We start from the raw sequence: 18,203 nt of genomic DNA, 5'->3' as shown, positions 1-18,203 counted from the left end.
ATCCCTGGTAGCTCTTGACCCTCAAAATTTTTGGCAATTCCAAGGAGTCTTCGCAGGAACCTTGTGGAGCGGCGCGGCTCCGTCGACGTAATTGTTCGAGAACGGACTTGTAATCGTGCGCCCCTCATCCTCTCCGGACGAGACGCACCGGTTGGAGTCAGTTTCCAATGAGAGGAAACGCAGCTTCGGTTGAGAGTGACGCAAGGAAGCGTACGCGCACGACCTTCAATCTACTCCACGTACATTTTATATAATAGAAATATGATCCTTGTCGAAGCGTCCTCCAAGCTTGAGAGACCCGTGCGCGCTTTGCCCGGGCCATGTGTGCCAGCTGCCCTCTATCAAGTGCGTTCCTACCTCTCGATCGATAGAGAACACCGGAGAGAATTAAAGTCGCTGCACTCTATACTCTTCCCTGCGCCCACGAAATACATTTTGATATCCTCCGGAAGATTCTGGAGCATCGTATATCATTCATCCATTTGTGCACGTCGAGCGAACTTCGCAAAATCGGTGCTTCAATGTCTTAGAGTGTTCTCGAGCTTGAGCTTTCCGACGGCAATGGAACGGTTGAAGTGAAACTCGGTCCCTCTTCATGTTCAGTCGAGCAGCAAACTAGATCGAACTTCGCATCCTTTTCTTCGTCCGCGACCTATCGGAGCTGAAGGATCCACGAGGTCATCTATCCTCCCGACCCAGCCAGAGGTGGGTTTCGGTTCACGCGCTTCCCGAAGAATCCTCTTCTGAAACCATTGATTATTATGCTTGTAATCTCAGAAAGGATACGCTGTATGCTCTCCCCAGATCGTCGGTGATGTGGCAGGATTCGATGGCTTCTGGACGATCGAGTCGGAGCAAAAAAAGCCACGATTGCCTTTTCGACGGGTAATTCTCCCTTAGGAATCTGGCCTTCTAAACTCTGAGCAATAAGAGATTTTTTCGATCTCGACGAATTATTCCTGTAGCCATTGTGAAGCATTCATCCCATGATCCTCCATTGACAGCGCGCTTGTGAACGGTCATTCTACATTGAACGTCCCGAACAATTACGATCGCCGACAGTGGACCGATATCGATGCATCGAGTTTTGCTAAAAACACTTTCAACCCCATCCGAACGTTTGTCGAGGATCCCGACCTACAACCTAACCCTGAGAAGAATGTCATCTCATTGTCCATCGGTGGGTTATACATAACGCTGGCGGTGCCCGTGAGGTGTTCGGGTCCCTTTGACGACAGAGTATTCAGAATGAGGGGAGAATCAAAGTGACTTTCCCAGGGATGACGAACGACGCGACGCTCACTTTCAGGCGATCCGACGATATTCGGAAATTTGGAGCCCTGTAAAGAGATAATCGATGCTGTACAGACAAGTCTCAAGAGCATGAAATGCCATGGGTACATCCCGAGCGTCGGTACGCGCGACGCTCGTCGGGCAGTCGCTCGATATAGTTCGATAAATGGACTCGAAGTCGATCCAGCCGTGAGTCTTCACAATGGATTGGAGTCGGAATTGCGGCTTCGATCGTTTCCCCGTTTAATACCTCGTTCCGGATGAGTGATCTCTGGAGACGAGAGTTTCCAGTACAATTAATTTACCCCATGACGAGCGGGGGTGATTTCTTTCAGGATGTAATTCTATCATGTGGAGCATCGCACGCGCTGGAAATGTGCGTGTTGTGCTTCTGCGATCCTGGCGAGAATATATTGATCCCGAGACCAGGATTCTCTGTTTATAAAACGCACGCTGAGGCCGTAGGCATCGAAACAAAGTTTTACGATCTCGATCCGACGAAGTCATGGCAAGTGGACCTACACAGCCTGAGGTGAGAGATGGTTACGACTTTGAAGTCTGCCTCGGAAACTCCGGGCGCAGGCCGTTACGGGAGGAGCAGCAGGCGTTATAGGCAAGCGGCCACAAGCCAAGTAGGCGGAACATCAGCGTCTGAATCGTAGAGCCTCTTTCCAGGTCTGCCGTGGACAACAAAACGCGCGCCATTCTTGTAAACAACCCCTCAAACCCATGTGGCAGCGTATTCAGTAAGGAGCATCTCCGAGACATCCTGGAGGTCGCGAGAGAGTTTCGCTTGCCGATCATTGCTGATGAGATCTACGAGCACTTCGTAGGTGGACTTGATTCGCTGCAGATAGATACTAATCAGGTGGGCCTGCGAGGCTCTCATAAGGACTGTCGTCACTCCGCGAAGCTTCAGGTTCATCATCGAGCGAAGATGCGCTATGAGAGCGAGCTGAGAGCATGGCATGATTCGACGTTGTATCGTGGAAGCATTCTGATCTTTTCTTTCGATCCATGGATCCTGTCTGTATGTAATCCTACTCTCATGCTTTGACGTACAACCCTCGAGTCGGACGTTCGGTCGGTCGCTCACTCACTCTTTCGGGAGCTCACTCGATCACATCCAAATCGACACAGGACTCCTCTATGCGACTGACGGAATCATGTTTCTAACTTTCATTAGGGGCTTTTCTCTGATTACATGACAGGCTTCATCGCTGTACTGAAGCTTCCAGGAATCGGAATCATAATCGCTTTCACCGAACAATCCTTTCCCCGTCCCGTTTGTACGAGAATCTCGTCCATTTTTCAAGGTATTCTCTGGTCAAACTTACCACCCCCTGGCGTCTCTTACCAACGAGGTCCCCATCGTGTCTTGCTCAGGGTTGACGAAAAGATTCTTGGTCCCCGGTTGGCGAACTGGCTGGATTATTGTTCACGACATAAATGGAGCTCTTAAACCTATCAAGAAAGGACTTGTGGCCCTGAGTCAAAAAATCATGGGAGGTAAGCTCTTCGTCGGGGACATGCTCGTCCGACATTTAAATTCCATACCATTCCGAAATCATCCAGTCGTGACTTGACATTTTTGAGGCATTATTACTTGGGGATGATTTTCTCTTTTCGGTGCTGAAATATATCTTTTCAGGAAACGCCCTGATCCACGGTGCTATCGAAAGTATTCTAGAAAAGACCCCTCAAGCCTTCTTTGATGCGACGGTCAAAGTAGTTGAAGTAAGAACCCTGGTAGAGAATGGACGCTCAGGAAGAGGAAAGCGACTAACTCCTTGATTATTCACCCATGCGCTCGGGGTAGAGGCGACGACGTTCCTTAATATTCTCTTAGGAAGGGTCGACGAGGAGGATAAGGAGGGCGTCTTGAATTCCACTTCAAGCCCCCTTGCTAGAGGACGAGCGTAGCTCATGTCTCCTCGGAAGGTTTCCTCGGGAACAAGCCGTGGCGTAGAATGTTCAACTTTGAAGTCAGAGGAAAACTTTTCCGGACGACGACATCGCGGACTATGAGATACCAATTCGAGATGCGTTCGTGATTCGTAGATCTGACCACCCCTTCATTCCAGGACAACGCTGTGTTGGCTTTCAATGCTCTCTCCTCTATACCAGGACTCAAGCCCATTATGCCCCAGGGAGCTATGTACATGATGGTGAGTTTCTCATGCCTATGCCCAGACAAAAATGTAGTGTGCTCATGAAGGCTTGCAATCATCTTCAGGGATGCACGATTGATTTCTAACGGGAGCGGGACTCACAGGTGGGCGTGGATCTCGAACGCTTCAAAGAGTTCCCGGACGACACTGCATTCTGTAAAGAGCTCTTCAGACAAGAGTCGGTCTTCTGTATGCCCGGTATGGCGTTCAGCTACCCGAATTACTTCCGGATCGTCCTCACGGTCCCACGGGAAATGATACTCGACGCGTGCGACCGGGTTTCAACATTTTGCGAAGAACATGCCAAATATTTCTCGTGAACGTTGCGAGCTCAAAGTTCGTGCGCACAGCCCGATTCGTGTGACGGGACGGATGCACCCCGCGGCTGCTGATGAAGCCCAAGTCGACCATGACCAGAGAAACTGGATGATCAGCGGAGAGCCTCAAATTCTGCGATTATCGAGGCATTCCGCGATTTTCTCCTTTTTAAAAATGATACTCTACTCCAAGGCGCCAAGCTTCGTGAGCAGTCAAAGTCGTATCGTTTTATTTAAAACAATCTTTGCCAGAGCAATTTTTCTCGCAATTGCTTCAATAAAGTCGACTCGTCGTTGGACGTATGTGTTCTTGATAGTAGGTCGACAAGCTTACGATTCGAAGAATGGGCTTCGCAAGCAGTGCTCATCAAATTATTTCGAAGTCATGTCAAAGTTTCTCCTCGCTGAACCTAGCTCAGTTCGGACGTAAACAAATAATGTGGTCGACGTGTACCGCAACATCGATCAAACATTTCCACAAGCGAATGTCCTTAACGAAAGCAGCAGTTCATGAGGACAAGATTTGCCGAAACTTCAAATTTTCTTCCCGGAACGTGCTTCGTAGGGCTAGAAAGGGCTTTGTTCGACCATTGCGCGATTTATATACCCGACTTTCGCTTCAGAGCCGAAAACCACCACGGCTTCCAGTGGGAGATGATCCGCAATCGGGTCATTCGCAATCCCAGAAAAATTCTAGAATTTGTCGCCATCGGAATGCCTCCTCCGCTACCTCAAAAGCTCATCGAACGTAGACCGTCGAGAAGCGTCTAATCGCCCTTGAATCTCATGACAATCGATGATTCTGACCCGCTCAGCATCTATGTCCCAGCTGGCTGTTTAGAGAAATCGCTTCCATGAGCGGACGCGGGGACGATGACACCCCGGAAAAACAGGGCTAGGATGCTTCGCTGGAGACCGAAGCTTCCTTGCCGGTTTACCACCCGCGACAACCCCCGAAAAAAGTAGAAGGGCTAAAATCCAATTTGGCAACTCGCTCCTATACCAGGCAGGGGCTATAGCCCCTGCAGCCGCCCCTCCGCCCCTTCTCTTTGTGTACGCACCCGATCACCGCCCGAGCGCTCTCCCGACACGGTCCGCCAGTGCTCAAAGGGGTCCCCTGAAAAGATTAGTGAGTCGGTCTCCGAGATCTGGAAACCGAGCAACACCAGAGGCGCTTTAAACGGAGACATGCGCTTACGACACGGGCTCAGTGATGTCGCGACGGCTTGATCCCGCTAGCGTGGTAGAGGACGGGTTATGAGAGAGAATTCCGGGACGGCTGAGGGCAGTGGCGGTTCCCGATTTTTTTCGCGAGGGGCGGTCAATGTGTTCCAGGCGGGGGAGGGGCACGGTTCAGCTCCGTCAGCTCGTTCAACATGGGAAGCATGGGCAATGCTCCCCAGACTGGGGCGAATGTCCCGCTTGCGGCGTGAGGCCCCCATAGGAGCCTTTGAGAGGTGAGGCGCGGTGGGGCGTGATTTGACACTGACGACGAGTGGGGAAGGGAAAGTGAGGGGAACACTGGTATTCATGTGATATAATTCGCTTTGATCTGGGATTGGGGCGAGGGGCACGTGAGCATGCGAGACCACTGATAGATTTCGATTCTATTCTATTCGAAAATCCCGTACAAGAATAACGGTTCCGGAGCGATCTGCGGATCAAGTGCCAACAATAGCAGACCGGCTCGCCACGATTGCAGTTCGATATCCCGATGATGGAGACATCAAGTCTACTCATTTTCTGTCAATTTCCGCAAAGGTGAAGATTGCGGAATGCCTCCTGCCCCGACTAGTAATCACCTGAATGTTATCGAGCTAGTCGGATGCATCGCTTCAAAGATTGACCCGGGAGGTCTGAACGGATGGTGGCCATATTTTGACAGGACGCCAATGTCCAGTGCTCCCAGTTGGCCGTGATGAGGAACCGGTCCGCCAGAATTCTCTGGACAAATGTGATTAGACCCACCGTGGTAAAGCATGCGAAGCAGACATCCTTGGGGGTCAAGGGTGAAGGATGAGCAGCCTATGCTTGAATCGATTGATTGCCAGATAAACCCCAAAATGTCTTCGGGGTCGAGGCTCAGGGGGTCCACTCTGGGCCACGACAAAATCCTGTTCACGAGCGACCGTGTGCCAACTCAAATCAAAACGGTCACTGCCGTTTGTCTTTACGACAGGCGTCGACCATTAGCATCAGATCCCTCTACGAAGCGGCGCTGCGTACCTACCTTGTGGTCATAAATCAAGTTCGACAGGATCCTGCGGAAGCATTGGCACTAGATCAGGCGCGACGATTTCTGTACAGCCACTCCGGTTGGAAAATATTAATATAAGTTCGCGGTCAGAAAGATCAAGTACGGCGACACTGGCCCGGAAGAATAAATGGAATCGAAAGACTCGACAGACTTTGAGAAGGAATAATGGGGAAGAGACATGAAGGACGCCGGAAAACGAAAGATGAACAAGTTCTTCCTTTTTTTGGGGACGGCAGTGACTCATGAGAACCCATATTAGATGGAATCTTGAGGCAGAAAATCGGTCCTCCAAGGTCGAAAGGTGAAGTACGTTGATCCGTAGCTCGCTTCATGCAATCAGTAAAGTTGAGAACAATTCACAGTATCATTCACTATGACCGCTAGTCGTTTCAGGCCCTCATCCGGAAACTTTGGGAAAACAATTTCCTTATTTCGACTAACAATCACTCTGCCGGACGGTTTCACATCAATCACTCCTCTGGTTTCTTGGCAGTCGGTCAGGTCACCATGCGTACACCGGAACCTTCATACGGCCGCCAAGCATCGGAACTCTATTGATCCGACGACGCTTCTCGGTGAGCATTTCTCCTTCATCTTTTTATCGCCGCCTATATTCTGGAAAACAATGGGTTACGATTTCAGAGGGTCTTCAAGGAATTTTTATACTTGAACATATAAGACATTTACACCAGAAGCGCACATGACGGAGCTCTTGTCTCGAAACTGTTCTCTGCCGTGTTCTGGGGGCTGCTTGGCTGGGCTTAGCGATTCACGCCATGAGATATGACTCAGTCTTGGTGTTCGGCGTTCGAAGTCGATGCCCAACCCAGAAATAATTTCTATATTGCAATTCCGATGTGTTCAGCGGTAAGATGAGGATGTTCGCTCAGGAAGAGCCAAGATTCGGGTTTTCGACTTCCGGGATGAGATTATCAGCGTGGATCTGCTCCTGAAATCAGGGAAACTACCACGGATTCATCTAATTTTGCACGAGCGGTACAATCAGGCCGTGAACTTGGTGATGAGTGATGACCGAGGATGATTGGAGACATGAAACTGTCGGTCATATAATCAGCAAACAAAGCGGTCAGAAGTCTGCTTCCCTGAGTTCTTGTCTGTGAACTATCCATGGAGTGAGGGGCTATTTTCCCGGAACTAAATTCCGCAGCCTCTTCTCGATGGCCGTCTTGTTCTGCGTGAAGACGAGAATTGCTGGGGTCCAGCTGTCGCCGTTCTGTGACCAGACAACTTGGCGATGTTGTGGCTTATATGTATACGTTCTGTCGGGTTAGTCGGGTATATGAGAAACGTTGTACAAAAGAGAAACGAGGAAAGCCTCCGTGGCGAAAACGCCGATAAGGGACGCCGCTGGCCACAGCAACAAGAATAATATAATGCGCCTGGTAATAACAAAGTCTGTTACCCACCAGGGGAAAAGAAAAAAACAACGTCGTGGAAGAGACTTCCACGCGCCGGCCACCCTTGAGAAGTGGAAATGGCCAGGAGGATTTTGCGCAGCGGAAACGGGAGATGTTCCCAATCAGATGCTTGAGCGGCGAACTATACACAAGACCAGCATCAGCGTAACAATCTCCACGGTGGTCCTCAATCGAGATCATGCGGGACACATTCATGGAATCTATGGAGAGGCAATAGATCGAACTGTCTGCGAAATAATCAGGGTTTCGGGGGACCTCTCGTCGACTCCCAACTCTCGTTATGATCGCTGATGCTCGGGAGAATTCCGGACCAATCAGTAGATCAACCTCCAATCTGAGGAGTCGCAGTACAGCTAGAGGTATTCATCGAGGGTTCCGAGTCAGAAAATGGACTACATCGACCGAATGGAACCTCATTCAATATCCGACGAAGCCTCAAAGAGCTCGATCCAGAGAAATACAGCAGCGAACTCTGGGACACTATGTATTTATAAGTATGAGATTAAGCACCATCCCTGCGTATTAGGCTCAGGAAATCCGGATCGTTATGCGACCATAGTCAGGAGCTCTATGTATCGAGAAGCTATCAGCTAGAGATGAATAGCGCTCTCAGTGTTGGTCATGCTCTCGTTCCGGCGGATCAATCTCCGACTCGTAGAACGACCGAGGCTGCGAGTTCGGGAAATGCGATAGAAGTGGTACTGATTTTCTCACGGTAGTTACCCGAGTCGGAAGAAAACAAGTCTCAATCGCATGCCGCCAAGGAGACCGTGCGAATGTTGACTTCGGGACGCTGCCTAATTGACTCCAACGTTCGCTCAGAAGTTCTCCAAGTTCACGAGGAGGTGACTCATCGAATACTTGGCAGGCTAGTAGTTGATGCAAAAAATGGAAGGAAAGTTTTCTTTATTATTTTTTCTCGACCAACAAGGCGCACAAGGGGGAACAAAGTGCGGGTTTGCTTTGGGATATATCTACCAGTTGTCAGCATTACCAGTTTCGGTGTGTTAAGTTGGGGAGGTCAGGGTGGCAAGGCAAATCACCGCTACCCTCTGACAACAAGAAAAAATCTCGTTGCAAAATCTTGCTGCCTTTGTTAAAAATTTCTCCCATGGATCCGAAGCGTGTTCAGCAGGATCTTGTGCATTTGATGTAATCGTCGACTCGTATCGACTTCAACGGGATGTTTTGGTACGTTGAGAATACCACATGTAGCTCCGAACATATAACGCTTCGGTCGAGCCTAACGTGAGATATTCGTAACCATTCATCGTAGTCTTGGTTGCATAGCCTTGAATAGTCTCCCAAGTTCCCTCATGGTTCCGATACAATATTTCTGCTCTCCCCTAAACACCACTTGATGCCGCAATTCAATAACTTTTCGAGTCTCGATGGATTTTTGTCCGACAAGTGCAGCTCTACCCCATGCTCGGGGGTCCACAGCGAAGCCTTCCGCAGTCGAATCCCGTCCGATGTTGCGGTCAGCGCACCATGCGGACGAGCGCCAAGCGATCGTGGTGAGCGGTTTTCCAAGTGAAAAAGAACTTCGCTTCGGTTTAACATGATGGTGAGGTCACGGCTCTGCAATTCGTTAACTAACTGCCGAAGGTTGTTTTCGACCCATCGAAACTTTCAAGAACCTGTACGCTGGACCAGAACCTGTTACCCTCGCGCGATAGAAAGTCGACCGCTAATCCTTTTTTTTCGCGATCATATGCAGAATGTGATTTCATCTTAAGAAGATATTCCCCAATTCTCAACGATGCCTAGGGATGATATTCGGAAACGCTGAAAGTTACGACGCGGACAGCTCGCAAGCGGAGTTTGTTGCCAAACGGAGTCGTGAGTCGCGTTTGAAATCACCGTTCCAGTAGAACAATGGGTTCCGCCAAGTCCGGAAGATGACATCGGATCACTGACATAGTACTCCACCCGCATGTGAGAGTTCCAAGCGAAAACTCGATCACCGATTTCAGCGAACGCCTGCGCCCCCGGACGACAGAAAGCTTTTTACTCATTTCTCGTAGTTCTTCGGAAAATCTTCGCCCGAGAGAGCATTCGCCTTGTCGACTCCGACTTCCGGTGGATACAGATTGATTCGGCGAATGTTTATGAGACATGAATGAAGGACCCGAAACGTGGTACGCATCGAGCGGTGAATCTGGGCTGAGCTTACCTAATTAGTTTATGGAAGCTCCGAGAATAGCCACGCAATCATGATTCTTCGAATATGATCTGGACGACAAAGATCTCCAGAGGAACGAGGAAGACGGAACTCTGAGTCAGGTGGCCCGATTATGCGCAATCCAGGGAATTGAACCGATCATGAAAATATATGGAGCGCTTTCGAGACAAGTCTCGGCGCACGTCACGAGACTTAGTCGAACCCAAGGCCCAATCTCACTCTGCAACCCGATAAAGCATGGAATCTGGGCGTGCCGTCTCCATATTGAGATCCCGCATCATTTTTCTCAGTCCACCGGCCCCTCGTTTAGAAAAATAATAGCCCGCATAATGTGGCTCGGGCGATCTCTTTTGTCTAACGGCAACAAGGCTCCAGGGAACTATAAAAGAGAATGTCAAATATCGAAGAAAATATCAAGTCATCCGAACTCGAACAATCATCATGTTCCGCTTCATCCTCCTGCTCGCTGTGGCTTTCGCCGTCGTCCTCGCCGCCAACGAGAACCCTTCGATTCCCGGAATCCCAAGCAACATCAACGACTTCAACGGATTCGTCTCCAGCATCCCCGGAGCAAACAATGCCAACGTGTCGCAGTGGACTAGCCAGATCCCATCGGGAGTGCCATCAGGGATCCCGTCCGGAATCCCATCCGGCATTCCTTCAGGGATCCCGTCCGGGAACCCCTTCGGCAACCTCACCAACCAGATTTCGGGCATGGGTGGACGTTAGGTCGAATGATATCAAGTAAAATTCTGTATAACAAGGTGCGGTCACTGATTTCCATCTCTATTACTGCGTTCAATCGATTCATACAGGCTGGGTCTAGACGAAAGCCCGCACTCACTGAGCGGGCTACCGCTGCTCTCTTCGTCCAGCGGAGTTATCCACAATTCTATCCGATCTTTCGCCGTTGACGGGCGGCCTGACGCTCCGCTACGGCCAGCAGCGGCCAGAATATCGGAAGAAAAGCTACGCATAGTGCGAACAATCTAGGTGACATCTTGTGCCGAGCATTCGGACTTCGACGATCGATGGATCTGAGCTGTAGTAGATATTCTGGCGATCATTAGGTATCCTCGGGTCTTCCCCGTGTCCATCGGCGTGGACGAGCCCGACCTTCACCCGCAAGTCAGGGATGGAGCGCTCCGCGGGAGGTAGTCGAAAGATCATTCGATTTGTTAGAATGTACAGTCATAGAATAGCGAAACTGGAAGAATGCGCAATCACCATCGTAATGAAATTGCTCCCGCCGTATATCTCTATATTCGAAAGTTTAGAACAGCTATTTGTTTCTACAATGCTCAGGATCGCGAATGGTGCCTTTCAAGGTCAGTCGACTTCTCCGAAGTATCACTCTGAATCGTAGGACTTCCGCAGGGTCTCAAAATGCTTATATTCGACGCATGAATCTCGGGCAGAGCAGATTCACCCGTCCCGTGCCAACAGGGTGCATTCATCAAGCGGAAACTCAGCACCCATTGTTGGGGAGGAGTCCCGGCCGTTGGTCGTGTTCAAGGATGATGACGACGGTCCGGGATATCCGCCGATTTCGAGGGTCCGGATGCACAACTCCACATTCACGGTCACCCTTGCCCGAGAACCTTCGCTTCCATTCTTGATTCTAGCCAGGGGCGTAGCTAGGGGGGGCGGCCGCCCCCTCTACGGGGCTCCAACAATGTAATGGGGGGGGGGCGCCCCCCTCCTCATGTTAAATTGCCATAGAGGGGGCGCCTAGCTACGCCCCTGATTCTAGCGCTCCCATCTCGGAAGGCTCAACGGGCTCTGTGGCAAAGTCTCGCTGCAGCCGGAGTCCAGATGTGTGTGTAAGAGCATGGGAAGTATTCCGAGAAGAGACCGGATCTGCTGAGCCTCCTGCCTCGACGCCCGTCCTGGATCGGTGTCGAGACAGGTCTCCCTCCTTCGTGCACCAGGGAGCCCCGGAAGAATCGGAAGATGAAAATGGCCTTGACAGTGCTGACTGCAAGATTTTGCGAAGCTGGAAAGGAAAGATGCACGGAGGAGAGGTTGCAAAGCTTCGAGATGATCACTAGGCATTGCAGCGGTTTCTAACCGCGGTTTAAATTCGTGATCAATCGCATGTATATTTCGATTAATAATCGCAAATCGAGGCCTGCCAATCCAGACGTCAAAAGGCCTGAGGATCAGTCATAGCTCCTTCAAAATGTCTCGAAAATTTTTCTCCAGCCTATTACCGGATACGAGAACGAATAAAATTTGATTTCCAGAAGAGTTTTCCGACAATTGGCTCAGCTCCTAGAATAGCTCGAGGAATATTATCTTCGACCTGGATCTCGGCGCACAGCACGTAACATTGAGATATCACGTCCGAAGGCAGGTTGGATGTAAACCTGGCAGCGGCGGAGGGTGCATCGACGTTTTCGTTGCTCAAGCGTTCGAAATAAAACCATCAACGATACTCTTTGCTCGCGCTGCGAAAGCCATCAAACGCTCCCGGCTTGATCATTGTCTTGGAGAGTACATCTTCTCTGAAATTCGTTGGACTCCAAGATCCTTCCAACTCTTGATTCATTAAACACACAAACGGGAGATTCCATTCTCTGAGTGAGCTCGTCATCTCCCTTTCCCCCCCCGAAAGCTTCAAATAAGCTACAATAGAAATAGATCCATGTTCACATGCTGATTTCGCCTCAGATTACTCGCTGGAGCGATCGCGGTTATCTGCGATCATAATCGTGGTTAGCGGTTTTTCGGCTCCGGTCAATCGAAACCGCGGTTTTTCTGAATCGCGGTTATTTGCAATGCCTAATGATCACCAGTTTCTTGAAGGGCCTCACTCGAACCCCATGAACTAGCAGTATCTGCTCTTGGAAATTCATCTTTAGGCGCAATCCATTGGAGTTCAGTGTGCTTTTCAAGTCTTCACATCTCGATCGCGAATCAGGGTTTTCATTCGGCCACATCTAGATGAGCTAGAGGTATCGAATAAGACCAGAACGCTCATTGCGACCCGGGAACCATATGAGTTTCTGTCTCTCAGAGGGGAAGACCAACCCCTGGAGTGTTACAGAAAACTGCATCAGGAATCGTAGAAATTCTATCCAGCCTCATACAGCCGGACTTGGCCACTCTCATCCTGGATATCAGGCCACGACTTGCTGTTCCCCGTGAGGAAGCGTCATGTATTCGAGTCAAGTACTCCTCTCAATTGATTGAACTTATGGCTCTCTCTCTCTCTCGGTAGGTGTCGGGCTCCGGCTCGACAGCTCCTGCCTGTACAAGTCACCACCTTCAATCTTGGATCTACATGCCTAATCGAAGGAGCACGAGCGTCTTCACTTAACCATTTTAATAACATAATACAATTTCCATTCATGGTCTGTCTATGATTCCGGGTCAGGTATATTCTCTAGCCCCTGAAAGAAAATATGGTGTTTCTCACTCAGACCATCGCCTGCACGGTATCAGAGAAAATCCATGGCGGAAGATTCGATGCGCTCTCCTTTCATTCTCTGTGTGATGACAGAACGAGCACTCACCCGGGTTTTGTACACATCGCCGTCGCCCAACCTCTCGTCTCGGAGGTAGTACCAAGCCTCTTTGTTGGTCAGGACCCGACGATAAGTCGCCTGAAAAGTTTCAGATTCGGTAATTTTCACGTGTTGTCGACCGTGGGCATCACGGACTCAAAACGAGCACGAGCTTGGGTTCGAGGAGCTCGAGGCGGAGCCGTAGAGCACACATCACAAATTGGAGTTAAGAGCCCCGATTGGAATATTGCTGAGATGCTGATATTCAGAGATCCGGATGGTTCTGATTGAAGGCTTCATCAGAGACGAGAAACTGGCCAAGGAGGGAACAGACCTTTCCGTATCGCAGGTATAGGAAGGGCTTCTCTGCCAAAGATGGAACCATCATCGCTGCCCAGATGATGGCTGCCGAAGGCAGGATGTTCCACCACATGATCGACTATTCTGCTGATTCCCCAATCCAGGAGAATCAGTGAATCAGTATCCTTCACGAACACGAAGGTTAGCTTTCGTTGACATGCGACAATAACAAATAAACAGTGAAGACGACGCGCCAGCAGACTAAAGGGCCATTGGCGCCAAAGTTCAAAGCCTACGAGGCTTCACGCGACCCTTCCGACTCCCGTGATCATCCAAGCCAGGGATCCGCAACCGGGGGGTCGCGAACCCGAAGGGCGTCTCGCAGACCCCCCGGGGGGTCCCGGAACCCATCCTAGTTCTTTCCAGCCCTCGCACTGGAGTTTCCTACGAGTTCTCGTCGATCATAAAGACAAAGCTACGTAGTAGATTGGGTGTCCCTGCCGCTCTTTATCTCGCGGATGTTAAACCTGATCTCGAATCGCTTGTTTGTGGAAAGCAGCAGGAAATCTCACATTTGAGTTTTTTTTTTGATGTAAGCATGGTTTATTTTCGAGTTGTGATTTTTTTTTCCTTTTTGGCGTTTTCCGCGGGGGCCAGGCCTTCTATCTTTGGGGGGCGACAGTGACAGCGCGGCCTCATTCTTGGAATAGTGTGGCCGTCGCTGAAACTATCGGAGATACTCATATTGTATGGGTTCAGAAAAACATCAGCCTGTCATTTTGACAGTGCAGTAGGTATAGTCTGAGTCGCTTTTTGAATAATGGTACAGAGTCTGTGGTTCGGATGTCGGGTGGGAGATTGTTCCATAATCTGGCTGCTTTTACATAGAATGATTTCGTGCCGGAGGTCGTGTTCCTCTTTTGGATTTTGATGATTCGTGTCTCTGTGGCTCGGGTACTTCTGCTCGTTCCTGTTCGAGGAGTTCAAATTCGAGCGTTTGCGGGCCTCTGTGGGTGAGCTGTTGGTGAATGAAGGTGCAGAGGTTGTACGTAATGGCCAGCGGTAGCGGCAGGAAATCCATTTCTGTCAACAGTTTTTTGCCAGTCTTGCTGAGATCTGGCTGGATAATTCTTATGGCTCTGCTTTGTTGCCTGTGAAGGCGTAGTAGGTTTTTCTTCGTCGACATACTCCAGAATCCAGGGCAGTAGTTTAGATGCGATTGAATGTAAGCTTCGTAAACGAGTTTTCCGATTCCCACTCCTGTCAGTTCACATAGAGTCTTGACAATGTAAGTGGATCGTTTCAGTCTCTTCGTGAGCTCTTCACAGTGTAGGCTTGCGTCGAGTGACTCATCCAGGACACAGCCAAGAAACTTCGCCTTCCTGACCTTTGCCAATGCAGCTCCATCTAACACGACGCTCAGATCAGGTGTCGGCTGGTTTCCTCGAGCGAATGTCATGTAGTTGGATTTCTGAATATTCAACATCATGAAGTTTTCCTCGCACCATTTAGTGATGCTCGTGAGATCTGCCTGCATTTTGGCTTCCAACTCCTCTCTCGTATCACAGATGTAGACTACTTTGAGGATGTAGACTAAGTTGGAGGAATGAGTATTGGACGGAGTATCACCATCGTATAATCACCATGATATAAAGATGTTGTGATGAAGAAAGTCGATCTCAATTTTGGAGTAGGTGTTCCTCTTAGGGTGTCGTGGAGCAGAGAAGGTTGCGGATCCCTGATCTGAGCGGAGACATTGGACTTATCGCGATTGGAGCTCCATTTCCGGCTGTGTGATGATCATTTGAATGCACCAGGGACAGCTCCCGAAATCGATCTGGGAGCTCCGAAGCAGTCGATGTCGACGGTTGGACCGGATTTCAGATTCAATTGAGTCTCTCGATCGGTTCGAGCGCGGATTTGGTCACTTTAGAGCTCCTAGAACAGGCTCGGTCAAGTATGGCCAGGACACGCTGCGGCTTTACCCAGATCTGTAAAGTCCTTTCATTGCAAACGACGACGGGGAAGAAACTCGAGACTTGGAGTGGAGCCCACTTCGGCGCGTCCCGCTTGTGGTTCCGGAAAACGGAGCGTTGCTGAGTGTGAGCTCCAGGCCGTGAGCTCTAGGATCGCTGAAGAATCAGTCAAATTCGTGAGCGGCAACAGATTTCACTCCCGATTAGAACCCGGAGAGATCCTATGCCGAAGAATACGGATCTCGCCCTTGAAGCTCACGGGAGGGCTCTGATGAGAGATCGACGGATGCAGCGACGATTTATCCGATAGAGCTCAATCGACCGTTTCCATCCCACGTTGGCTCGCAAAAAAAGCGTGCGAGACGTGGACGAACTGAGACGCAAATCTTCGCTCAAAATTCCTCCCGTTCCCCTCGGTCAGGTTATCTTCTAGAATCACGCCCTTGATCCAGATTCTCTCCACTTGCCGTTCTCTTCCGTCCGTGACTCTTTCGCTTCCTGAAAACATGACTGAGGAGGTCTATAGACTCGAACGTTTCCTGTTCTCGCACAAACAGACTAGTTGAGAGTCATCTTGCGCGATAGAGTTCTATTATTTCACGGTCATCGGTACCATGAGGTCTGTTCTAGCTCTGTGTATCACCGAAGCAGCAATACTACTCTGCGTGCTCAATCGAGTGCACGGCATTAATGAGGCAGACACCGAATGGACTTCTGACGCCCAGATGATCGCGATCGACGCCTTAGCCAAGAAATATCCGCGGATCGTGACGAAAGAGTCCGAAACCGATATTTACAGGCACAGTACATCGAGCGTGAGTCCTAGTCAGGAGACATCAGCTGCCGATCGACATATCCCCACCCGTAGGAAGACCCGTAATATCAACTAAGGCTGTTTACTTTTCTCTAGGTTTTGGAGCGCTTAGCGCACTCATTTTCCTTCATAATTAAACCTGATAAAAAAGACGCAAATCACACCTACCGCTGCGATACCATCGTCAGTAGATATCGCGGACAAGTTTATTCGTTCATTTTCGGGGAACCTACTTGCTATCAGGTCAGTCCAATCTTTGATAAGCCTCAATAGCCGCTCCGGTATGAGTAATCCGCGATTTGAGGAATACGCGTGGGAGTCCTCGAACGAAGCTCTCAATTAGAATCATAGAGTTCATTCCTCGATAAGGAGAACCTGTACAACTCACCACGACTTCTGAGGATCAATATCTCACTCGGAGAGAATGAAGATGTCCTATAGTTTTCAAGGAATCGCTTCAAAGAATCATTCTAGTCTCCATTGATTGCGTGCCGCTGTCACCGCTGCATTACCGCATTCGGATTATTATCGATTGGGAGCAGTGGATTCTCTCCCGAGGTCGATCTATCTACCGTCATGTTCCTCCAGGTCGAATGCAAGGACGAAGAGGTTGCGCCACGGAAACCGCTCGAGAAGATTTGCCGCAAAATCTGAGATCGACTTTTTCTCAACAGTCACCACGTCAGCACTGATCGTATTCGGAAATGCCATCGGTGTCCCCCCCCGAGCATCTGAAAATCTGTGATATCATGATCCGTACCCAAATGAGTCTTTTAATGGAATAAAGGTTTAGAGCCTGAGATTGGGAGTCGGTGTTCTCCCTCGAGCTGCAGCAACGTGTGATTTCAGCAATCGGAGAGCTTGTGGGAGCCTCAGATGCGAGAAAATTATGCTGGCAGCTGATCCGGCTTCTGCCGGCGCGGCGGTTCTAGGTGTCTGATTGAGAGTACGATTATACATAAGCGACAAAGAAGCACCGCAGTCTGTCGTGTCTTGTCCATTATCATCAGCAGCCAATAGGACTGCTCCGCAAGCGAGAGCAGATCGTCCCCTGGTGAGTTTTCTTTGCTGAGAACATCCAGACTCTGGAAGGTCTAACTCAAGAAGGCCTGGTTGCCCCCTACGATATTCCTTAGTCTGATTCTCAGCTGACGTGTACGACGTAGAATCATGGAGCACGGATCCGGCGAAGGGGTATGCGGGAGCTCCGAGAAGTCGCAAACTTCAACAGGAGAAGATAGCCATGTGTCGAATCACGACGGTACACCCAAGCGGAAGCCGAGACGCTCAAGGCGACAATTCCGTCATCCGATAGAGACGCCGACCCCGCCACGGGAAACGAGGAGCTCGAAAAAGAATAGGCTCGCATCGGAGAGCCAGAAATCGTCCAAGAGAAAAGAGGGAGCCTCACGGAAAACGACCGTCAAAGCCGGTAGAAAGCGCAAGCTCGCCCCGGCTAAGGAGGTCGCGAAGAAGAGACGCGTGAAGAAGTCTTAGCCCTATTCCCTACGATTATGATTGGAATCGATTGGATAATAAAACACTGGTCTCGCTCCTCCTCACGGAATAGCAGGAATCACTCCGATCCCGCAGATTCTATCTGCTGCTCCGCCATCCTGCACAACCCAAAATCGAGTGCTCGCAGACGCAACGGGCGAAAAGACGCGACGGTTTTTGTGGAAACGAGGGAGTAACATTCGCCCGTGGTTCGAATGATATTTGTGCCGCATATAGTTGTAGTCTGTTTGCACTGCAGTGAGGTGCGGGAGTGTCTCGTATTTCTACCAAGTTCCATTATATCGCGAGCAAGCGTTCTATCATGTGGTAAACTAGATCCGTACCTTCGGAGCTCGCACGGAACAGAGGAATCGCTTGTATTCGATCAGGAGACGGCTCTAAGTCAATGGGCTGGCTAAATGCGATTCTAGAATCCAGGGAACGC

At 50.0% G+C, this 18,203-nt stretch overlaps 2 protein-coding genes across 2 annotated transcripts; both read left to right on the top strand.

Moving 5' to 3' along the window:
- The first annotated feature begins 469 nt into the window (after window positions 1–469).
- Window positions 470–4,071, top strand: Tat (Tyrosine aminotransferase). Its single transcript, XM_003741377.2, has 10 exons — window positions 470–705; window positions 805–885; window positions 1,005–1,180; window positions 1,310–1,482; window positions 1,629–1,825; window positions 1,969–2,122; window positions 2,610–2,802; window positions 2,945–3,030; window positions 3,378–3,461; window positions 3,569–4,071. Exons 2-10 carry the CDS (start codon window positions 815–817, stop codon window positions 3,782–3,784), a joined length of 1,350 nt encoding a protein of 449 aa, XP_003741425.1. The 5' UTR covers window positions 470–705; window positions 805–814; the 3' UTR covers window positions 3,785–4,071.
- Window positions 4,072–15,996: 11,925 nt separating this feature from the next.
- Window positions 15,997–17,069, top strand: LOC114828111 (uncharacterized). Its single transcript, XM_029110936.1, has 3 exons — window positions 15,997–16,262; window positions 16,358–16,504; window positions 16,850–17,069. The coding sequence occupies exons 1-3, from the start codon at window positions 16,062–16,064 to the stop codon at window positions 16,913–16,915; spliced, it is 414 nt and encodes a 137-aa protein (XP_028966769.1). The 5' UTR covers window positions 15,997–16,061; the 3' UTR covers window positions 16,916–17,069.
- The last annotated feature ends 1,134 nt before the right edge of the window (window positions 17,070–18,203 follow it).

The sequence above is a fragment of the Galendromus occidentalis genome, unplaced genomic scaffold (assembly GCF_000255335.2).
Source record: "Galendromus occidentalis unplaced genomic scaffold, Mocc_1.1 scf7180000077170, whole genome shotgun sequence".
Taxonomy (NCBI): Eukaryota; Metazoa; Arthropoda; class Arachnida; order Mesostigmata; family Phytoseiidae; genus Galendromus; species Galendromus occidentalis.
Note: the sequence above shows the minus strand (reverse complement) of the source record. Positions and strands in the feature narration are given on the sequence as shown.